Below are 25,491 nucleotides of genomic sequence, written 5' to 3'. Positions count from 1 at the left end.
TCAGCCAGGTGGAGTGCAGAAAGATGCAGGTAATAGACTCGTAAGAGGGATTTGCTACTACTACTGTCACATTCATCACAGCTGAATTGCACACTGATAAGCAAGTAATTAAATAAAAGTACATTTGTGTTAACAACAAAAAAGCTATTTTAACTACTTCATATATGTTTGTGTTCATATATGTTTGGGCCTCATATATGTTTAATCTATAGCAACACACATTTTTGTAAAATCTTAATCTGCAAGGTAACTAATTAGCTGTAGTGGAAAAAGTGGAGAAAAAGTCAAATATTTCCCAGTTAAATGTAGTAAGGTAGAGGGTTAAGCAGCATGACATGGAAATACATACATCAAAATCATACTCAAGTACAGCAGACCTACCACTGAATATCGTGCTCAGGTTCCTGTGTTATACTCTGAGAAGTGTGAGTTCACATTATTAATTTGACTGTCCATTAAATAGTCATCTTCAAATACGGCACCATTGAAATAAGATATGAATCTACATATTAATTTCTCTGATTTAGTATTTGGAGGATAATAACCAGAAGAAGCTTATCACAGGATGAAACAGTGTTGCTGAACTGGATTTACTTGTTAAACTTGTATTGTCTAATGATGTGGTGGTAATGGGATAGCAGACTCACCATGTAAACTCAAGATGGACTCTGGTACCAAGGTAAGATATGCAGCCAATTGCAACAATTAAAAAGTATTGACCAATCCACTTCTACTGTTCCTGTCTTCAACCAGCAAAGACTGATATAATTCTAAATTTAAGACAGAACTGACGCACATTCATGGATGATAATATGTACCTACTGTAGTATGTGGCTATATAGACCAATAGAATCACAGTTCAGAGGTCGAAGCAGAGCGAAGCGGAAGTTGTTGGCTGGCTGTCCCACTGTAGCAAGTGCAGGCAGCTTCTAGCAGGCTATTACCCTTCATATTAGCTTTTGCTGTTCGTCACTGGAAAGAGGAAAACGTGACAAGGTTAGTAATATACGGAAGATGACTCCGGCAAATGCAGGGAAATTATTTTCACCGGCATCGCCCTTGAAGAAGTGGATAAGCTAACGTAAAGAAACCCGGAAGTATTGTTGTAAGTATTGAAGGTAGCAAGCTTTCTACTGTAGCTTTATTGTTTGGTTGAGAAATTAAAGCCAGCGTCTACAAATAGTTGCGTCATAAGCAGACATCGATTGTTAGAATTGCCACTTCAGAGTTTTTACAGGCTTAATTTATGATAGCTAATTCAATGACAGCTTCTACGTCCTCTAAATCGATAGAAACCGGCTGCTTGATATGGCCTAGCTAACGTCATACCTTTTAATAAATGCATGGTACATGGGCTAAATATGCATATCAGGTACTACTTATGGTGGATGGGTAGTTGAATGAAATGCAGCGGGGGGCTTGGACTATTATAATTTGTTTTTTCGGTTGAAAACTTACGCTATAGAGCATATATATGTTTCCCTAATGATACATGTATGTAACATCCCCCTCCAACATACAGTACATATTGACTACGATTAAGTAATGTGACTGTGATTAGTAAGAAGACAAAGAACATAACCACTCATTCTTCAGAATGAAAAACAACATTGTTTTTCTAACTATAGTCAGGAATAACACATAACAATATGAATGCTACTATATTTCTGAAGTGAGGGTGTTGTGGAATAAATGAAGACTGCTATATATCAGCTGTGTTATGATGCAGTTTTATACAGTTTTATATTTAGCATAAATATAGTTCTGTGCAGTCTCTGTGACACAGAAAACTTAGGAGAAAAAGTTTTCCGTGTCACAAGAGACTGCAGTGAAAAAAACTGACTGGCACTATTGTTCATTTATTGCATGAAATTGTCAATTTTCATACATTTTCTGGGATGGTTACCATACCATTAAAATCTCGTACCGTTGCAACCCTAGCTTGAAGCTTAAGCAGGAGAAAATGACATCCAAGATGATTGTTGTCTAATTACCTCTTCATGTTCCCAAAGCTCACAGCAACCGTAAACACAATGAGTGCCAAATATGGCCTGGTGAGCTACAACAGTTCACGGAAGCACATTTCAATATCCATCCCATCGACCACGGAAGTGATGTCGCCCCACATAAAGTCTGTGGAGGAGCTTAGAGTTCTGGGAATCAACCTGAGCAGCTTCAGCGCCCCTTCACAGTTTTTCATCTGTGTGGCTGGAGTCTTCCTCTTTTACCTTGTCTATGGATACCTGCAGGTAAAAAAGGGATAAAGACTAAATGTGAGGGATGTACACACACACACACACACACACACACACACACACACACACACACACAGACACAAGGCTGTGTCTGTTTGCATGGACAGATACAAAAAACAGCAATTTATTTGTTTGCACAGTTAAAATACAGTTAATACACAATTATATGGTATGAACACAAAACACTTACATATATACAAGCAGGCTTTCATATATCCAGATACAGATGAAGATATACACTTATCCAAAGTAAAACTGAGCTTTACTTACTGTTGTTTGATTGTTTTTTTTTATATATATGTGTGTGAGTACACTTAATTGGCAGTTTATTAGGTACACCTAGCTAAAACTAAGGAAATCTAATACAACATTCACGAAGCTTACCTTCATGAAGGTTGTTATAATCTGTTTTTATTACCTCCACCAAGGAGGATATGTTTTCACCTGTGTTTGTTTGTTTGTTTATGTAGGGCATATGCAAGGGAGGAACACATTAATATTCATGCAGGTTGAAGAGGAAGGGCAAATTCTTTGATCACTTTCCGTAACATTGCAAGATAGGACCATTTTCTTAGTTTCTGTGTATAGTCTTAGCTAGGTGTACAATGCATTCAGAAAGTATTCAGACCCCTTCACTTTTGTCACATTTTATTATGTACAATATACATTCAATACCCCATAATTACAAAGCAAAAAAAGAATTTTAGAAAATGTATCAAAAAGGAAAAACTATATCATGTTAACATACAAATGGGTAACAAAATAAAGGGAAAAAAAAACCTAATGTGTCCTAGTCGGGTGTTGGGTCACCACAAGCTGCCACAACAGCTTCAATGCACCTTGACTTGACTCTACAAGTCTTTGGAACTCTGCTGGAGGGATGAAAACTGTTCTTCCAAAAGATATTCCCACATTTGGTGTTTTGATGACGGTAGTGCAGAGCACTGTAACTAACACGTGGGTCGAAAATCACACATAGGTGTTCAATTGAGTTGAGATCTGGTGACTGCAAAGGCTATAGCAGATGATTCATATTATTGATAAATCGGCAAAAATATTCAAAATTCTGTTTTCACTTTGTCATTATGGGGTATTGAGTGTAGCTTGATCAGGGAAAAAAATCAATTTAAGGCAGCAACATAACAAAATGTGAATATAGTGAAAGTGTCTGAATACTTTACACCTTATAAACGGCCAATTGACCAATAGAGTGTGAGTGTGAGTGAGTATACATGTGGTTTTTTGTAAGTGTAGCTGTGTTTCTGTCTATGTAATTGGACAGAAAATGCTGGTACAGCATGGCATGTAACCCATAACACATAAAGTTTGCATTTCACAAAATGGGACTCAGAAGGATGTCCCCCATCCCCCCACCCCCATCCCCACCCAGGAGCTGATATTTTCTGTGGAAGGATTCAAGCCTTTTGGTTGGTACCTCACTCTGGTCCAGTTTGGCTTCTACTCCATGTTTGGACTAGTAGAGCTTCAGCTCACACAGGACAAACGCAGAAGGTACAGCTACAAAATAACCATTTAATCAAAAATTCAACTTCATCACTTGGTCACTTATTGGTAATTTTCTTTTTTCTTTCTTTTTTTGTGATACCATAATTTGCATTTAAAGATTGTATTCCTTTAGGATGTAGTATACTGCATATTTATTGGTTTATGTTTTTGACTAAATCAGTGATGACCAATTTTTGCTGAACCAACACAGCAGTTAAGCAGGGACATCAGTTTCAGCTACTTTATATTTTCTTGTCTTTTAGGATACCAGGGAAGACCTATATGATCATAGCATTTCTAACAGTGGGAACCATGGGCCTGTCCAATACCTCGCTGGGCTACTTGAACTACCCTACACAGGTCATCTTCAAGTGCTGTAAACTCATTCCTGTCATGATTGGAGGAGTGTTTATACAAGGTCAGCTCATTGTACTATATATATATACAGGTGAAACTCAAAAAATTAGAATATCGTGCAAAAGTTCATTCAAGTCAGCAATTCAACTTCAAATGTGAAACTAACACGTGATATAAACTCAGTACATGCAAAGCGAGATATGTCAAGGCTTTATTTGTTATAATCTTGATGATCATGGCTTACAGTTTTTGAAAACCCCAAATTCCAAATCTCAGAAAATTAGAATATTTGGAAAAGGTTCAATACTATAGGCTCAAAGTGTCACACGCTCATCAGCTAATTAATCCAAAACACCTGTGAAGGGTTCCTGAGTCTTTAAATGATCTCTCAGTCTGGTTCAGTAGAATTCACAATCATGGGGAAGACTGCTAACCTGACAGTTGTGCAGAAACCCATCATTGACACCCTCCACAAGGAGGGAAAGCCTCAAAAGGTAATTGCAAAAGAAGTTGGATGTTCTCAAAGTGCTGTATCAAAGCACATTAATAGAAAGGTAGCTGGAAGGGAAAAGTGTGGAAGAAAAAGGTGCACAAGCCGCAGGGATGACTGGAGTCTGGAGAGGATTGTCAGGAAAAGGCCATTCAAAAGTGTGGGGGAACTTCACAAGGAGTGGACCGAGGCTGGAGTTAGTGCATCAAGAGCCACCACACACAGACGGATCCTGCAAATGGGCTTCAAATGTCGAATTCCTCTTATCAAGCCGCTCCTGAACAACAAACAACGTCAGAAGCGTCTTACCTGGGCTAAAGACAAAAAGAACTGGTCTGTTGCTCAGTGGTCCAAAGTCCTCTTTTCTGATGAGAGCAAATTTTGCATCTCATTTGGAAACCAAGGTCCCAGAGTCTGGAGGAAGAATGGAGATGCACACAATCCAAGATGCATGAAGTCCAGTGTGAAGTTTCCTCAGTCTTTGTTGGTTTGGGGAGCCATGTCATCTGCTGGTGTTGGTCCACTCTGCTTTATTGAGTCCAGAGTCAACGCAGCTGTCTATCAGGAGATTTTAGAACACTTCATGGTTCCTTCAGCAGACAAGCTTTATGGAGATGCTGACTTAATTTTCCAACAGGATATGGCACCTGCCCACACTGCCAAAAGTACCAAAACCTGGTTAAATAACCATCAGATAACGGTGCTTGATTGGCCAGCAAACTCGCCAGACCTGAACCCCATAGAGAATTTATGGGGCATTGCCAAGAGAAAGATGAGAGACATGAGACCGAACAACAAAGCATCCTGGTCTTCCATAACACCTGAGCAGTGCCACAGGCTGATAGCATCCATGCCACGCTGCATTGAGGCAGTAATTCATGCAAAAGGGGCCCAAACCAAGTACTAAGTACACATGCAAGATTTAAACCTTTCAGAGGGCCAATATTTCTCTGTTTAAAATCCCCTTTCTATTAATCTTATGTGATATTCTAATTTTTTGAGATTTTCAATTTGAGGTTTTCATAAGTTGTAAGCCATAATCATCAAAATTATATCAAATGAAGGCTTGAAATATCTTGAGTTGCATGTTATGAACCTATGTCATACATTAGTTTCACCTTGTAAATCTAATTGCTGGAATAAACAAACCTTTGCACGATATTCTAATTTTTTGAGTTTCACCTGTATATTTCTTCACAGACCTTAACAGATACAGCTATATACGTATGTACATGATTGATTAATGTTCAGCTTTGTGGCCATTAATATTGCAGCTCTCTTTGTAATCCTCTTTATTGCTTGTTATGAAATCATTTTATCTGTGCTTGACATCTCAGCTCTGTGCTTTGAAATCGTCTTTTATATACTGTATATTTGGTAAAACAAGGCTTGTCAATTGTGTTAACTCTGTGCTGGCTTTGTGCATTAGTTTAAAGGTTTAAGTGAAGTGAGGATTTTGAAGTCCATCCTATCTACTCCATTCAATACCCCACAGACCTAGATTTTTTTTATTGTGATCAGATGACAAACATTAGAATACATTTTTTCATTATTGAGACAATCTACAGTTATACATGTGAATTAAGCTTACATTTGTTTATTAAGGATTTTTTTCTCTGAATCCCTGAATCAAAATTCGTTAAAGTAATGCATTTTTATTTGGTACATACTTTTAAAAAGTATTTAAAATGAAGGGTGCATCATCACTTAAAGCACTGAATTTTCAATTTACATGTTTTCCTTAAAATGGGTTGATCTTAATAACTCGAGATGTGGACTTTGGAAGGCTCATGTTACACCTCATTTTAGCCATTGTCCATGGTTCCTTTGAAGCAATGACCACCTTTCAACTTTCGGTACTTCCTTTTTCTCCACGTCTGTTGTTTTTCGGCTGTCAGAGGCCAATCAGCGGTACTCACTGTTTCTCCCTGGTCTTGGTTCTGTCTGTCCTTTCATCCTTACACTGGGCTTCTCAAGGTTCTGTGTCCTCAATGTCAGACATGTTTTGGGCATTTTTTGCCTTCTTCCTTTTCTCCCTGGATGGATAGATGTGAGGACCATGGTCCCTCAAGGGCTCCAGTGGAAAACAGAATTTGTTAACTTAGAATGCAAAGTGGAAAGAAAGTGGGAGAGAGGGGGGGATGGTTGGAGGTACGGGTGTGGGGTTGCATCTGATGTGAGGCCCTTCAAAGGCAAGTCAGGGAATCAAAGCCGACCACAGCCAACCTGATGCTGCGTCCCCTTGTCATCCTCAAGGCATCCGTCCATCAGCTTATTTTTTGGTTGACTCCTTCATCCTGTTGTTTTTTTCCTTACTTTTACTTTTTCACACAGCTTTTTTGTGCATTGTTACATGCATAACATCAGAAACCTTGAATTGTGAGGAGTACGTATCGTAAAAACTTTTATTAGTTATATTTTTACCTGAATCTATTGTTAACTACTTTTATTTAAAAAAAAAAAAAAAAAAAAGAGGTGGGGCATCTTTTGAAAATTTCTTTGCAAGCTGTGCTTGAGGGAAGGTTGTCTCGCAGTGCAATGTCTGAGTTTGGTTTCTCTGCATTTGTGATGTTGTAAAAGGTTTTGAAAGTTGTACCAGTACCATGCATTTCAATTTAAATTTCTCACTGGCATGATTTCTTTTCATTGGTTTCCTATGCAAAGTTAAAATTGGATTTAGGAGATTTTAGAAATTTAGGATTTCAGTTTCATAATCAGTGTTTGTGTTCCAGGTAAACGCTATAATGTGGCTGATGTATCCGCTGCTCTCTGTATGAGTCTGGGACTCATCTGGTTTACGTTAGCTGACAGCAAAGTGGCCCCCAACTTCAACGTCACAGGTAATATCTCTTCGATCCAACAGCAAGTATCCACATCATGCTGTATTCTTAAGGTTAGACAGCAAAAATGTGGCTGTGTAGAGACTGTACAGCTCTATCTTTACAAAAAGAAAAAAAAAACTACAGCTACAGCCACAATCAGATGTGTTGTTTCATCAGAATAAAATTGAAAGTGTCAAGTAATTAATTTCTTCTTAGCTGTTAATACATTAAAAAAAATTCATTTAGTTAAGAGGACTCATTGAAAGTCTAATACTAGTATTTAGGTTTAATCTCTGCCTCATCATACATTTGTATTAGAATCTAAGATTTTTGATTGGCACTTTGTTATCGATCACAATATAATTTTACACTGCCTATAAATAATAATGAATAATAAAGGGGTTAATGTAGGTTAGTTTTATCACAAAACTCATCTCAGGGCATCGTGGTAGCCCAGTGGTCTTACAATACATTCAGTGATACTACTGTGTTACACTGACAGGTCTTCCGTCCTAGCCCATTCCAACCACTCATACCATGTATTTAGTTTATCAAGTTTTAATTTCCATGTCCTAAAAATGTGTGTATCTATATGTTTGTGTGGCATACAGGTGTGCTCCTCATCTCCTTGGCACTGTGTGCAGACGCCGCCATTGGAAATGTGCAGGAGAAAGCCATGAAACTCCATAATGGCTCGAACTCTGAAATGGTACCATATGTAATGTATATAATGTGCTTTGTATAATGTATATATAAGTACACACTTAAATATAGAAGTCAATTGAGTAGATGTGTGCATACAAATATCAGAGATAAATGCAGAATATAGAGCAGTGCTTGACTGTCATTAAAACCAGACCGTGTCCCATGTTGTGGTTGTGAGAATTGTGCTATTTGTTATAATGTTTGATGTCACTGACTGAATATATTTTGTTACATTGACAGGTGCTGTATTCGTACTCTATTGGTTTTGTCTACATACTAACTGGCCTGCTATGTGTGGGTGGGCTAGGGACAGCAGTGGCTTTCTGCTCAGAGGTGAATATAGCTTAACACAATAGCCCTACTTCATGTAGCCGCATACAGAGTCAGGGGTCATTTATGTATTCAATGCATTTTTCAGTTGCAAAACCCTTGGCATACTGGATCTCATGTCTCTTTTTCAGATATGCTGAATTATTTGTCATTTTATACATTATTATTATAATCGTATGCGTTACTGCTCCTGTGTAGGTAGTTTTTATAGTTTTTTTTGTATAGTTTTTATAGTTATATATTCCTCTGCATCAGGAGGATGCAATGTTCAGTTATTTTTCTATATTAAGTTTGTTAATAACATTTTATTCTGTCCTCCCTACCAGCATCCTGTGAAGACATATGGCTACGCATTCTTCTTTTCTCTTACTGGTTATTTTGGCATCTCTTTCGTGCTGGCCTTGATTAAGCTGTTTGGTGCCCTGGTTGCAGTGACAGGTTAGAAGAACAGTTTGTCAAACTTTCTTTGTTATTCTCTTTTCTTCCCCTCTGTCTTTCCATGGTAAAAAAAGAAAAAATCATACCAAAAGAGTGGCATAGTTTTAAAAAGTTTGTACTGGTGCAGACAGAAAACTGTGTAAGAACTCACAATATTAAAAAAAAAAAAAAAAAAAAAAAAAAATCCCACAACATTATTATATTGAATAAAAATATTTTTATTCCCCACCCAAAGATGCAAAGCATCTGTTTGAATACAGTAGCACACCTATGGCCCTGTTCAGACCTGGTATTAACATGCGTCTTCCGATCACAAGTGGTCAGCTATAAGTTTGTCAGTTCACACCTGGCTTTCAAAGCTGTCTCCACGTGCACTTGTGATTGGATTCCCCGCTTTATATGCAAATAAACAAGTATGCAGTGTTGTTTTTAGCCAATCCACATATGGGTCCGTTGCCAATGTGCTTGTATGTGTGTGAGTGAGAAAGAGTGAGAGAGAGAGCGAGCGGGGCTTGAAATAGTCAAATATTTTCTGTGGCAGGACTAATCAGACTGTGGCAAAGGAGTTAAGCAGGCAGTTCTTCAATGTGGCCAGGATGCATTTGCGTTCACACTACTAAAAGAATGTGGACACATGTGGGCCAGACCACCTCCGAATGTGGTCTGAGTCATCAGATCTCAAATGCGTCCTCAATGCGTCTTGGGTGTGTTCAGACCTGTACTTAGAGCTGTCCACTTGTAATCGGATCACCCAAGACGGATGTTAATAACAGGTTTGAACAGGGCCTCTGTGTAATATCACTAAAATGTAAAGATTCAGAACTGTACCATACATACCTTACAATAACTGAATTGAAGTGCAGGATATTTGATCTCATATATAACTGAAAACAAACAAGTTGAAAATAGAGGCCCCAAAGTACAACCAAACATGTTTGATTTGGACCTTGCCAGGACCACCACAGTGACTGCAAAGTGCAGACCGTAAAGAGTGCTGCTGTGGGGTTGCCTGAGTGCAAAAGGTGTAGGACAGATGACATTTAGAGATGACACTATCAGTGCATGTTTGTTTACCCAAATACTGAATGAAAGACTCCCAGTCTTGAGAAGCATGGCAGGAGAGGAACTTTCCTACACCACAACAATACCAAACATTGCAAAAATTATTAAAGTTATTAAAGAAGAAAAAGGTGAAAACTATGACCTGGCCAAGTATGTCCCCTAATTTGAATCCAATAGAAAACCTTTCAAGTATTTTAAAGCGGAACGTAGAGCAACAAAACCCCTCCAGCAAAGTACAGCTGAAACGAATAATTTGTGAAGAATGACAGAACATCTCTCCAAAGCTGCAAGACTGGTGTCATCTATGCCAAGAAAGACTGAAGCTATCATCACAAATAAAAGTAGACCTAGGGGGTACTGACATTTTTGCAGTTGGTTCTTAAATTTGAACATTTAAGTTTAATTTAATTAGTTATTGCTTACTGTATGACCCAGGTTAGAAAGTTACATCTGTTAAGCTTTTGTTTCATATTTGTAATTAAGTAAATAAACTCATACAGCTAGCACTGATGGTACCATGAATGTTTTACTCCTTTGCAGTGACCACCGGGAGAAAGGCCATGACTATTGTACTTTCCTTCATGTTCTTCACAAAACCTTTCACTTTTCAGTAAGTACTTGCACCTTTTGACTTTGATCAGTTTTCTTTTTGTTTAAAGTGAGTCTATAGTGTGACCACTGACCTCTCCTTTGACAAATAAAACTTGATTTGGCTTCCCTGTGCCTGGTTTTCATGTCCTCAGTCCATTTTCAGACTTTGCTGCTCTTTCTCCTTGTCCTTCACTCTCTTGCTCACCCTCTTAACTCCTCTGTGCTGTCAAAGAGGTCTTGTTTTTAGCTGTACCTCTCTTGCTGTTTCTCCATCGTGACTTTCGACATGCATCGTGACTTTCGACAAAAAACTTTTTTGTATCTTCATGGCCACCCCACTTCTCTCTCCAGCTCGTGTTTGCCCTCCACTGGACTCACGGCCCTTCATGTCTACAGTTTGCACTACCAAGAAAATACAGTATATGCATTGTCAAATTGTTACCTTTTTATAGGAAAACTTTATTGATCGACTGGTAAATTGAAAGCTTTGCCTTTTGGCTGTCTCTTGGGTCAACTGGGTTGAGATATGGTGGCTGGTCGTCTTGGTATCATTTGAGTTTTATAGATTCTGATTCTACTTAACAACTCCACTTCTTATCGATTCCCTGTTTAGATTTTTATTCTTTTAAGCATTAATAACAGTCACAACACACACATATAACTGCTAGTTGTTTCTTATTTTAGTGTTCTGGTGACAAACACATGCATCTCTTTGTCCCATATTTTACAAGTCAAGGGCATCACACAATATTCACCCAAGTAGAACACCTTGCCCAGACGTTAATATTAACAGTCAAATCAAGCAACGTACAAGAAGTAAATAATGTTCTATCACTCAATTAAATTGTTGCCAGAAGTTAATCCACTCACAGCAAAAAAAAACATGAGTGAATGTTAAACTGCACTTGTTGAACCAAAGATGAACTGACGCCTGGACCTATGCACAGTAGCTATGCACAGTAGCTGAGCTTTGGCACAGCAGCATGGCATCAAACAGTGCACAGTTTTTCAGTTGCTGTGCTGCTTTAAATTTTTGTTCTGATTTGATGTGCAATTAGGTTCAACTTGCAGATAATTAGTTTACCTACATACTCATACAATTTTGACCACTTGAGATGGCCCATCTTTCACATTGTTGTAACGTTAGCCCTGCATGCTAGCATGTTTTTTTTATGGAGTTAATTATATTGAGTAAATTTTTGCAATTATTGCAGCTGTCTAATGGCACACCAGGCTCTGCTGTCCCTCACCTGATGCTGTGCATGCTTGTATCAAAACAAATGGACACACTGATGTGTTGATGCATGACAAAGTCAAAGACTCTCTTAAAAACACTGCTCGCTAGCAGTATTGGTCAAAAACTCCATATGGTCCCTTTTAAAGTAGGAAATCTGATCCATGAGCATCTTACTGAGCCCTGCTCTTCTTCATACTGTAATACCAGTTATTACACTAACCTTAATTTGCGTTTCCCCACGTTCGCATTTTGGGGTCAACTTCATTTTCTTCATTTCTTTAACTAACCTATACATCCCTCCCTCCTCAGGTACATCTGGGGCGGCCTTCTGGTGCTATTCGGCATCTTCTTGAATGTTTACAGTAAAAACAAAGAGAAAATCAAGCTTCCTTCCATCAAAGACCTCAGGAGCCTGCTGCTGACAGGAAAGAAAGTCCGATTTCTCTCGCAAAATGTATAGGAGGCAGACTGTACGTCTGGTCAGATGTAGCGATGACCCCAATATCTCAGGGGATATGCTCAAGCATATGCCTGAGCTATGGGCCTTATCACCACCAACATTGAGCCAAGGATGTGTATACAAGGTATGCAGTCAGCCTCACAGACAGATAAACAACCATTGAACTACGATGGGTGATGGAGTCTCTATATCCTGTCTACCAGTACATCATTGGTGTAGAACTGACTGGAATTGCTCTGTAGCAAACCGAATGAACTGTACCTATTTTTAATAGGGGATCAATGACTAGTGGGCAATGGTAAAGCAATGCTTCGGAGCCCCACAGAAACATTTTCAACATGGAGGATAACACCAAGAACTTTTAAGACTCTGAAAAGGGAAGCCAGCGCCTTAGCTAACCAAATCGCACAGTTTTGCACTGGAAATGGCTCATGTACTTAAACACTTCAGTGGTTGGAAAAAAACTGAAATTTTGGAAGGAAAGAGGCCAGAGAGACATGTTAATTTGTCATGTCTGAAATGAATGTTTGATCCCCATCCTAAAAGAAAATATATACTGAAAAAATGGCATATTTGTCTCTGCATGTGCCAGAAAGACCAAACAAAAATTAGATTTACATAATTGTCTTCATAAAAGTTGCTTTTTTTCATAGTTTATTGGTAATTTATAGCTGACTGTGCCCTCAATCATGGAAAACGTGTGATGGTGACATTCTGGAGAATATGATGACATTTGCTCAACTGTACATCAACGTCAACTACTGTTATTTGCTAACCATGTGTGTGGATGAAAATACCACTCTTTTTACAATAAACAAACGTTTCTCTTAAAGTTCATCCCAGTATCCTGTGTGTTGTGTGTGCGTGTGTGTGTCTCGTCAGCCAGCCCTTATTCTTTCCCCTTGCACCGCTTGGGAGAAGAGTTGAAATGTTGCCAAACTGTGTGTTTATCCATTCAATGGCCCCAGGCATGTTTGATTAGGAGTCCAGAAAAAAAGATAGCACTGCTAGACAGAAAATAAACAGCAGTCTTCACTGTGCCTAGGCTATTTGGATCTAACCTGTGTATGTATGTTATTTTAAATATTACTGTACACTTGGTTTAAATGGGGGAAATGCAGTCCAACGCATTTGTAGTCATTTCCCAAGAGACCTGCACTATAACAAGTTTCTGTAGTTTTCAGTTTACATGTGATGTAAACAGCTCCGCGAGACAGCAATAATCGTGCAACACAACGAATCGATAATGAAATTCGTTGCCAACACTTAATCAATTTTTATCGATTCGTTGTTGCAGCCCTAATCACAATACATTCATTTTGAGCGTGACTTTTGAGTGGAAATTTGTCTTTGGTGACATTTGGCGTCATTTTCAATTCAGATGTTTGTTATCAGGCAGACAGAGGACGACCGAACATCTCTACAATCTAACTGTTACACAAATGATGGGAGTATAACAGTTATGCTGGACACCTGCCTTTCTCCGCACAATTTTATTGCAAGACCTTATGGACAGGATTTCCACACTCTTTCAGCCTTTGACTTCAGCAAGGTAACTACTCATTATTTTGCAACTGTGAGTCAATTTAGCACTATTTTTTATTTTTTTTAAACTTTAATTTTTATTTGGATTTTTTCATTTAAATACAATAATACACAAAAAAAACAAACAACAATAGAAAAACACTTCCATTAGTAGCTTATAGGTCCTTCCATTCAGTCACAATGCAACAATTCTGTCCTGTTCAGTGGTCATTACTATAATTACTAGTGGTATCACCCTCACCCCTTCTGTAATAATTCAATTTCTCCCATTTCCCTTCAAACTGTTCCTCCCCCATTCACAAGGTATGTGTGAACCTCTCCTTATCATATATCTCCTCCACAATACTCAGCCACTGTTCCCTAGTAGGTGGGTCTACCTTATCCCTAGCACAATTTTTTCATGTAATGTTACCTGTGTGTGTAACTTTAAGAGCACAGTGAGAGAGAAGTAGAGAGACGCACCTTCCTTGGCAGGTAATCTACTGTGCACAATATTATTAAAATAAACTATTTCCGAATGAAACTTGGATAAATTTTGTTATCTGGTGACATTTAGTTGATAACACTATTAGTCTGGTGTAGGAGTAACATAATTGAAAGAAAATTAAATCGGAATCACGTGTATGTGTGAGCGGTTGTAGGTGTGTTGGCGCGCTAATTAATGAAGTTTGCCACTTTTTTTTCTCTCGCTAGTTATCGTGAGGCCTGTGTACCAAATACTGGAGCAGTCAAAGATGAAATATGATTTTACAACAGGTAAGGCATTTAAACAGCACACCATTTTTGATAGAATCGTGTGTTTTCTGAGCTTCATTGTGGGACGGAAAGTTATATATATTTTGCTAGCCTGACTTGAGGTCTCGTTCCCGACTTGTGGAACCATAATAAATACCAATTGTTAAGTCTCACAGGTTATTTTATTCCACCATTTGGCTAATTTCTTTCAGGCTGAGTATTTCCAATTTAGTTATACTAAAGAAAATATCACCAGCTATTTTCTAACACTGAGTTGCACCACATTCTGTAATATAAATGTGCTAATCTTATTGCACCAGCTGATGGACATATTAGTTATGTTTATGGCAGTATTTGAGGGGTGACCTAATGTGTTATCTAATGTTATGTCAGTATTGTATTCCACATTCCACATTAGGTGCGTTTAAGTTATTTTGCTTTCTATGTTAAATGTTAAACCCTACCCTATCAGGTCAAATTCTGAGCACCGTTCACTTCATTTTCAGGAGAGTCCATTCTAGGAGTGAAGAAATAGTTGGTTAAAGGTGACCAAGTTTTTTATCCTTGGCTGGGGTAGTGTGTGATGTCTTTTACCAAATTTTTAGGATTTAAGGATAAATCCAGAGCAGAGTAAGTGTGCTTCCAAAATCCGGGTGCAGAAGAACAGGCAAGATGATCCAATGAAAGAATGAGTCCCTCAATCCACATGTGACATGGGTGGAAGAACAACCGACCAGCCAGGTGAGACTTCATTTAATTCATTTTTAAGGGTAGGCAAGTAGTAATTATGGTTAAGCTTAGAGTTAGTCTTGAGGAAATGAACGTAAGTCACTGTACTGTCCTCTGAAGCCATGGAGACACAAGTGTGTTTATGTGTGTGTGTTATGTACCATTGTACTATGCTACTGCACTAAATTTCTACATCAGCAACTAATTAGTGTGAATGTTGAGGTACTCTTTGTTCCACAGTCTGCTGGGGCAGCAGCATGTCTGACATGAACACAAAGAAACTGGACAAGCTGGTTAAAAAGGCTGAGTCTGTGCTTGGCAGGAGTCTGGACTCACTCAGGACTGTTGTGGAGAGACACATGCAATGTAAGATTGATGCCATTTTGGACAATACCAACCACCCTCTCCACAACATTCTGGCAGGACAGAAAAGCAGCTACAGGTGCAGCAAGAGAGGCTCAGGAGATACTTTGTTCCCACTGCCACCTCAACCAAAGGAAGTGGACTAATGTAATTATTATTGTTTATTTATTAATAACTTTTTATAATAATAATATATCAACAATGAGCTAATGGACACAGGAATTTCCCCTATAGGATAAATAAAGTATCTATCTATCTATCTATTGTTATTCAAAATCTCTACTCAGAAACATTTTAACTGACTTACTTTGTTCTTTTATCTGAGAACATTTTTACAGAGTGATTTACTTCTACTGTCTTTTCACTAATAGTAATGACGCCATTCACATGTTGACGTGCTGACGTCAGTTTGGTGTCTCATCTCTAGTCAGTTTCTGTTACTGGTAGAGTTTATTGCTGCTTTGTCTGAACACAGTTAATGTTGCTGTTTTCTTCATCACAGTGTCTAACTACCTGCTGTACATTCAAACTTAAACTAGTTTTGCTCCAGCACTCATAGCTCTCTGCTACTTTTAGCTACTTACACTAACTCAGCAGTTGTTTACATGCTGTTCAGATCTGCTAGTTACTTTAGCTTGGCAGTTAGCACTAGCTTCTCTCTCTCTCCCTCTCTCTCGCTCAGTGTAATGTTGTTGTAACTTTGTTGGATTAACCCTCAAAATAAAAAGCTCAACATGGTAAAATGGAATTATTGGCTCTGTTGTACAAAAATTACTGCCAAACACAGAAGAACAGACACTTTAAAAATAAGACTCCAAGGTAGGTACGGCGTAAAAGGTCATAAAAGTTCGATCTTAGAAGCTATTGTCTATATGGGGATATAGTGGTATAGCTTTCTTGCAGATCAACTTCTCTTAGGGCATGTACATGCGTGTATACATGTCTTGCTATGGTTGTAGTAAATTTGGGTTTGAAACCATCAGTGTGAGGTTATTTAGGCCTGTCGAGACAGCTACAAAAGGCTTTGTGAGGGTGGTCAGTGTCAGGTGTTGATGTGCTGATATTATGCACCGTTTTATATTAAATGGCAGGAGTTTGAGAGGTTCGCTGACCACTTTCTCCCATAGATTTGTATGAGCTATGTGTCTTCAACAGCCAGACTCTCTCTCATACACACAAACACACACACACACAAACGGACACAAAGAAAGGTAGACAGACTGACAGGCAGATAGACACAGTTTCATTCAGAAAACATTTGGCTGTTAATTTCAGTCTAACTGACTCCACATTACATATATTCTAATTGGTGGATTACCTTTGGAGCTCATTCTGATTGGTGAATTAGCTTACCCAGTGTTTTCCAGGTGCTACCTTTTTCAGAGATAAAGAAATGTAGGCAGCCAGACGGACGAACAGCATTGTCACCATTGCAACCTCTGCATGCAGGGAGGGGATACACAGCTAGGTCAAATTACCTGATTAGAGACTCCTTTGATATCTGGTGTTTATCATCCACTTTACTGACATTTTTATCAAAATCCCACTACAGACTGCTCCAACACTAAATACTGAAACTGATTTACACACCCCTAACTGTTTTCACTGGAAATATGTCTCAGTCCATTTGTAATCAGGAAGCATTTGGCAGTCAATTTCAGTTTGTCATTCTAACTGACACAGAAACACACATAAATACAGAGAAGCAGAGAGGTACACAGACAGGCAGATAGAGAGAGACATGCACACAAACACACACGGACAGAAAGCTCTTTACAAATTAGTACTCATAGAGGGAGATACCAGTTCAGACTGGGCAGAACAACAGTAAATACAGCAGCAGACATATTGAATGAACTTGCTCCACTGGTGGTATACTCGAGATCCTCCTTTTACTGTCTTTCGGTTGTTAACTACTCCTGCATACTTTGTGCTATATAAACCGTTCAACTATCAAAACGTTGAGCTTCTTTAGAAGATGTATCCTTTCCTTCAACTTTTTGATGTTATTCATCATTTTTGAAATAAGTGTTTTCTCTGCAATTTTTTACAGTGTAAGTGAATGGAGACGATGTTCAAATCTTTCAAAACTACATGAGCATACCCCAGTGTTCACAACACTTCCAGCCAATAAGCGGTTATTCAGCTTATTTATATCTTAAATTTAAGTTTCTATTATTTAGGATGAAGTTCATATTTACTAATACCAATGATTACTTCTTCACATTTTTAAGGCATTTTATTCCTACTTCCACCTATGGCGGTAAATAATTTGGCTTTCACTTGTTTCAACATGTTTCAGTTCTTAGTTTTTGCAGCTAATAGACTTCAGCTCCTCCAGTTTAACATTTTGGCATCTAATTTTCTAAAGCACTGTACTTCAGTTAATATGAGCTGCTTTTTCAACAGTTTTAGCATTGTGTCAGAAATCTCCTTCAGTTGTGACATTATAAGTTTTGCCTGTTGCTTCCAACAACAACTTAGCCCTTTTTCAACCATTTCATACCATTCAACCTCCAGCTTACAATTTCTGCTTTTAATCTTCAGCCATTGCCTGAGCTACTTGAACATTGTTTCAGCAATCTAATTTAGCTCTCGGCATTCACATGTATTTTCAGCAAAAATGCATTTTCTAGTATTTTATTATTTTTACTTCTTCCGCCTTTCCATGGTCTCTAACTACGCTATCCTACTTTTTCATACAGAAACCATTCGACTTTCAAAACGTTCGGCTTGTTCTGTAGATTATCGGATGTATACAACTTTTGTCTGCTATTTATAATTTTTTTAAATATTAAGCTTTTTCTGCAATTTTTTTGCCATTTAAATGAATGGAGAGACTGTTCAAATCCTTGAAAGCTTAAGCCTCTTTGATCTTCAACTTCTTCAGTATACTTTCAGCTACAGACTTCATTCAGACTTTTATTGAATTATCACAGTTTTAGTTCAATGCTTTTTTCAGATAACTTTTGAGTTAATAATGGGTGTCTATTGCACAGAAAGTTCAGGGCTAGAGTGGATGACATCGCTACAGTGGGAGAAGCTCTACAATTTGTGTAACTTGTCCTTACAGCTACATATTTCGATCTTCACACATCATTTCTACCTACTTAGTAGACAAATTTGTCCTGTTTCATAAAAGTGACTACCTTAGCAGAGAACTGTCAGCCTCAATCTGATGGGAGTACCCTCCAACTGTCACATAGACTGCAATACAAATTCAGGAGCTGATTTCAGGAGAAAACCAGAACTAACCCTTTTTTGTAACTCGCTCCTATTTCCAAATTTTTGGCTCTAGAAACACCAAAACCACATAGAGGTGTTCAGCAGAGTCTTGTGGCGCTGACCATGTAATGATTTTGCTGATATTATGTACCGTTTTGTATTAAATGGCAGGAGTTTGTGAGGTTCGTTGACCCCTTTCTCCCATAGATTTGTATGAGCTCTGTGCCAGCCAGACTCTCTCTCGTATACACACACACACACACACACACACACACACACACACACACACACACACACACACAAACCGGAGACACACACAAGCACACACAAATGGATAGATAGACAGGCAGATAGACACAGTTTCATTCAGGAAACATTTGGCTGTTAATTTTAGTTTGAAATCTAACTGATTCCACATTACATATATGCTAATCGGTGGACTACTTTTGGAGGTCATTCTGACTGGTGGAATACCTTTAATAAGTGTTTTCCAGGTGCTACCTTTTTCAGAGATAAAGAAAGGTAGGTAGACAGACAACAGCATTGTCACCATGGCAGCCTCTGAGTGCAGGGAGGGAACACACATCTAGGTCAAATTACCTGATTAGAAACTCCTCTGATATCTGTGGTGTTTATGAACCACTTCACTGACTTTTCTATCAAAATCCTGCTACAGACTGCTCCAACACTAAATGCATACAATGATTTACACACATCTAAACTGTTTTCACTGGAAATATGTTTCAGTCCAGTTTTAGACAGGAAGCATTCGGCACTTAATTTCAACTGACACAGAAACACACGTAAATACAGACAAGCAAAGAGGCACATGCACACAAACACACAGACAGAAAGCTTTTTGCAAGTTAGTACTCCTACAGGGAGACAACATGACAACAACATATTGCAGTTCTCAGGTTTTGCAGGTAATGGAGTTCAGCTCCTCCAGTCTAACATTTTGTCAGTCAAATTTTTCAACTATTTTATCATTGTGTTAGTAATATTCTTCAGGTGTGAAATTACAACTTTTGGTTGTACATGTCTTCTTTCTTTTTGTTTCACCCAATTTAGGCCATTTAGCTTTCAACTAACATGTTCATCTGTTTTTTACATGTTATGTATTTTGTACAGTTTTGTGCTTTTTGTTACACTTTCCATCAACAACTCAGGCCTTTTCCAACCATTCAGGACATTCAACCTCCAGCTTACAAATATTTCTTTTATTCTTCAGCTATTGCTTCAGCTACTTCAGCATTGCTTCAGCAATCTCACTCAGCTCTCACCATTCACACACATTTTCAGCAGGAAATGCCTTTTCTAGTTCCTTTTCAATCCTTTCATTACAGGGAAGAAGACTCTAGCCCAGGAGGATGATCACAGAAAGAATTATCCAGTTCAGGGAGAAGAATACAGTTCAGGAACAGTATATATATATATATATATATATATATATATATATATAGTCAGTCTTGGACTTTTTATTGCTTTAAATTCTTCAGTTTTTAGTTCATATTTCACTACCGCATTTTTATACCTTTCCACTTTTAACTGAACATTTAGTCACTTCCAATGTTAGGAATTTAATGTTTCATTTGTAAAAGTTGATTGAAAATATCTTGGGCAGTTTTCTACGCTGATGTTTATGTGTGTTTTTTCACACCTAATCAATGTTACTATGAGACATGTGGCTCAAATTAACTAAAATCCAGAAAATAAATGCAAAAATGTCTGTTAGAGTAGTCTAATATTTACCGTGATAAACAATACAGCACCCTATTACTGTGATGACAATTACAGTACTATAATTATTACTGTAATAAAAATTACAGTATTATATAGATACTGTGGTTACATTTACAGTTAGCATACTGTGGAATGTACTACAGCAACTTACTTGCTAATTGCTGCCAGCTAGTTACTGTACATTTTACAGTGTTCTTCTTACAATGTGTGCTTGTCCCATTTTATTCACTGTTTATCGTACTCATGTTTTCAAGGCCTGTTCAACAGCAGAGCTCTTCTGATGTTCAGCACTAGATATGGTGAAAATAGTATTGGTATCTCTAAGAGGGGGGTTTAAAATGGTTCCATGCTTTCATACAGCTTAATTTTACAGGTGAGACAGTTACCTGTGGTTCTGTGTTCCTAAATGTGTGAGCATCATTCTAAAGATCAAGGGTGTACAATAGGTGTACAATTATAATTATTGTCTTGAGGTTCAAGGTTGCCAAGTGATGAGAGACACTACTTTATAACTTTAGACTCAGAATTTTCCCTGCTGAAGTGACCTGGGGCAGGAATCCAGTGCTGATGCTCTCTCTGCTGACCATGCAGTTTGACACTCTATGGAGAGGCGGAGGTGTGGGTAAGAAGAGAATTGCAGTTCAAGTTATTACATTAAGCTGGTCCATTACTGAAAACCTGATCAGGGAAGTATTTAAGTAGGAATACATTGAGAATGTTTGAGTGAAGGTGTTTTGTCCTTGATGATAGTTTTGTGCGTAAGTGTGTGTAAATGTGTCAGTGCCATAGCATGGTGTGAAATGCCGGAGACTTGCCAGCTCAGCAGGAGACAGCTGAGTGTGACGCTCTCAGTGATCCTAATAGAGGCCCAGATATTACAGTCTTTCTTCTAGGCGGGAAACCTAATGCTGGCCCAATTAGTAATATGGTATTTCATCAAATTTGGCAGCTTGTGTCTGATGACAAATTGACAGAGATCCTCTTTCCTCCAGGGAACCTTTGGCAGTACAGCTGTACACACACAGAACTGCTAAGTTTCTTTTGCACAACAGATTGGGAGCATGTAACTCAATTGAAAACAGAAAAAGACTTTAGATATGTTCTTGTTTGGCTGCAGATTCAGGTTTCACACAAGCACAAAATCAAAATAGAAAAAGATTGTGTTTCTATGATATACAGCACCTTGATTAAATACAGTTTTTATATGATTGATGAACAGTGAAAGAGTCAATTATAGGCTGAGGTCATGTTGCACTCTTAAAACAATAGTTTGTCATTATATACACCTTTGATGAGCGAAGAACAGCACTGCCGCACTGCTATGGAAATGGCTGTTCTCTTCCAGCTCCTTGAAAGGTCAAAATGAGATGGCAAAACCCAGTTAACCCAAGGCAAAGTAGATCATTTGTCTTTTAGCACCAGGAGAGGACACGAAACAAAGCAGTCAGACCCTTTTAGAACGGCGAGGATTTGGCATTTTTCAAAGCCGCATAAGAGTTTACCATCCACTAGAGACAGCTTTTTTTTTTGTTTTACTTTTTTCTTTTTTTTTTAAATCATAAGTTTCTTTAGATGTTTCAATATATAGACTATGAAATGATAAAATGTGAATGTGTGGTATCCATGTATGATTAAGGAGTAACCTGTTTGATTATAGCAAAATGGGTTAAAATTAAACTCATAATCCCAGCAAATAGATTGCTATAAAATATGCCATCCACTTCATAGTTGATTAGTAGGTTGCTATGTGGTCCGACCTCAAATAGCAGGGATGGCTGACAGTCTGTTGAATATTAGTGCAATCCATTCTGTGGTGTCAGTAAGGCAGCTAGGTGAGGGGTAGGCTCTTTCTGAAAGACATGTACAAATACACTGGCTCTCTTTCACAAGGAGATACGCTCACATGAGCAAATATGGCTAAACTTGAATATTATCAGTTAAACAAGATGATATGGTTAAAAGCAAGACTTATTTTCTTGCCAAGAGTTAGATAAGAAGATCGATACCAATAGAATAAGTAAGAGGCTATAGCCAGCAGTTGGTTAGCTTAGCTTAGCATAAAGACTGGAAACTGGAAACAGCTAGCCTGGCTCTGTCCAACAAAATCAGTCTACCAGCTAACAAATTAACACATTAGCTACATATTGTTTGTTTAAAGGTGCTGTATGTGTTCCAAAGTAACATATGATTCTAAACTTGACCAGAGCAGAAGTTAAATCAGGACTTCTGTTCCAGAAGTGAGAAATCCTAACTGACATTTCGAGCCACGTTACCTTTTGAGAAACATCAAATGTTGTTTATTTATTTATTCTTTTAAAAAGCCTCCAATGAAAACCATTTACCATAAGTCCTAGATGTTTATAGGCTAAAAGTCATGGCTTGATAGAAAAAGTTAGTCCATTAGAGTTTGCAGTAAGACACACAGGACAGAATGTTATTAGACAACAGAGATAACAAAACGCTGAAAAAAACTAGATTAGAAGATTTATGAGTTGAGTTGACATTAAAATCATCAAATGAAAATTCTTGTTGCAAGTGCTGTACTATATACAGTAAATACTGTATATGGTAGGGATGATAACTAGTAATCAACGATCAATGAATTGGTCATTAAGAATTTACTGGAACACATGAAATTGAATCTATCATCAGATAAAGATCTGAAATATAAACAACGTGTAGTCTCTTATTACATTATCAGTCAAATAGAATCAGTAGAGGTTGAGAAGTTTTGTACGGGACATTGCTCCATCCTTGGATACAAAGCAAACAGACTGGTGGAAAGTTAACGCAGGGAGTTTCCCTGGACTGGCAAAGCTGGCATGCCAGTACCTCTACATACCCGCTGGACTGATTGTGACCACGCTGCACTCCTGTCTGACACCCGTCCATGTCGACATGCCAATTTTCCTCAACAAACACAAGTAGGCAGAAATCGGGACACTGCGCATCTGAAATATTTTTAAATGTTATTGTTGCAGCATTACATTTAGTAGTTTGAGCATCGTTCTTATAAGACTATAAGTCAGCAGTGTAATCTGATATCTTTAATATGTCTATGCTTCTACAATTTATGTATGTAATATGCAGTGTTATTGAGGAAAATAAGGCTTCCATTGAGGAAAAAAAAACACAGTTGATGTTATATTTTAAAATAACGATTAATTGATTGATTATATTGATCGTTCATGTTACCAATGATCGGTTAAAGAATTTGTTTACAATTTGCAACCGTAATATGTATACTGTATATACCACTTAGTAGTATATACTGTATATTTATATATATATTTCAAAGTAAGAATATGCTTTGTTTTTTCAGAGGGATCAATGAAAGAAATGCTGAATGAGACTTTACATTGTGTTACAAAAGATAGTGGAACAGAGGCTGGTCCGGATGAAACGTCATGACTTCAGCTCTATATGATGACTCAAAGATAGAAAAATAGATAGATAGATAGATAGATAGATAGATAGATAGATAGATAGATAGATAGATAGATAGATAGATAGATAGATAGATAGATAGATACTAAATTTATCCTGTAGGGGAAATTCATGTGTCCATTAGCTCATTGTTGATATATTATTATTATAAAAAGTTATTAATAAATAAACAATAATAATTACATTAGTCCACTTCCTTTGGTTGAGGTGGCAGTGGGAACAAAGTATCTCCTGAGCCTCTCTTGCTGCCCCTGTAGCTGCTTCTCTGTCCTGCCAGAATGTTGTGGAGAAGGTGGTTGGTATTGTCCAAAATGGCATCCATCTTACATTGCATGTGTCTCTCCACAACAGTCCTGAGTGAGTCCAAACTCCTGCCAAGCACAGACTCAGCCTTTTTAACCAGCTTGTCCAGTTTCTTTGTGTTCATGTCAGACATGCTGCTGCCCCAGATGGCATCTGTGCTCAGGGACCAGTCCAGTTTACTATCCAGGTGCACACCTAGGTATTTATAAGTGTGCTTCACCTCAATGTCCTTCCCTCGAATGTTGACTGGCTGAAGGGTGGGCCCATAATATCCGAAAGTCAATGACCATCTCCTTGGTCTTGGAGGTGTTCAGAAGAAGGCAGTTCTTGTCGCTCCCTTCACTGAAGGCCATCGTCAGAGCCTTGTACTGCCCATTCCTGATATGCGTTCCTTAAAGTCAGGGTGAACAGGAACGGAGCCAGAACAGTCCCCTGAGGAGCCCCAGTGCTGCTCATCACCGTCCCTGAGACACAGTTACCCAGCCTGACGTACTGTGGTTGTCTTTTCAGGTTATCCACAATCCAGGATGTGAAGCAGGAATCCACCCCGTCCCTTCCAGCATCCCTTCCTTATGGATTGGGGGTTGGATGGTGTTAAATACACTTGAGAAATCAAAGAACATAATCCTCATGTAACTACCTGGCTTATCCAAGTAAGAATGGGCCCAGTGGAGCATGTAAAGGATGGCATCATCCACTCCAATATGTTCTTTGTAAGGCAACTGTACCTCAATAGTAGGTAACCCACCCATAACCCAGAAGGTGGAGAAGCAGCCGCTCCAGGTTCTTCATGATGTATGATGTGAGGGTTACCGGTCTGTAGTCATTTATCTCAGCCAGTTGTCCTACTTTAGGTATTGGAACATGACATGATGTTTTCCACAGGACCAGGTTCCTCCCTGTTTGAATGCTTAAGTTAAAAATCCTGTGGAGAGGCTCAGCCAGCTGGGCTGCACAGTCCTTTAACAACCTCGGATACACACCATCCGGGCCTGTTACCTTTCCAGGATGTAACCTCTTGAGCTCCATCCTCACTTCCCCCACTGTAAAGGACAGGGGACTTGACCCCAGTGTGGAGGGAGTTGCAGCTGCAGTGTCAGGTTGTGGAGGAGATGCTGTAGGAGAAGCTGCAGCTGAAGTAGTGGGAG

At 38.4% G+C, this 25,491-nt stretch overlaps 1 protein-coding gene across 1 annotated transcript; it reads left to right on the top strand.

Annotated features, from left to right (window-relative positions):
• Positions 1 to 870: 870 nt before the first annotated feature.
• Positions 871 to 13,090, top strand: slc35b3 (solute carrier family 35 member B3). Its single transcript, XM_023395463.2, has 10 exons — positions 871 to 1,105; positions 2,013 to 2,249; positions 3,646 to 3,767; positions 4,025 to 4,179; positions 7,341 to 7,448; positions 8,042 to 8,139; positions 8,376 to 8,468; positions 8,792 to 8,903; positions 10,506 to 10,575; positions 12,103 to 13,090. Exons 2-10 carry the CDS (start codon positions 2,034 to 2,036, stop codon positions 12,251 to 12,253), a joined length of 1,125 nt encoding a protein of 374 aa, XP_023251231.1. The 5' UTR covers positions 871 to 1,105; positions 2,013 to 2,033; the 3' UTR covers positions 12,254 to 13,090.
• The last annotated feature ends 12,401 nt before the right edge of the window (positions 13,091 to 25,491 follow it).

The sequence above is a fragment of the Seriola lalandi genome, unplaced genomic scaffold (assembly GCF_002814215.2).
Source record: "Seriola lalandi dorsalis isolate HSWRI2012SDOR001 ecotype SW California unplaced genomic scaffold, Sedor1 jcf7180002054963, whole genome shotgun sequence".
In the NCBI taxonomy this organism is placed as follows: domain Eukaryota; kingdom Metazoa; phylum Chordata; class Actinopteri; order Carangiformes; family Carangidae; genus Seriola; species Seriola lalandi.
This window is presented reverse-complemented; position numbering and strand designations above follow the sequence as displayed.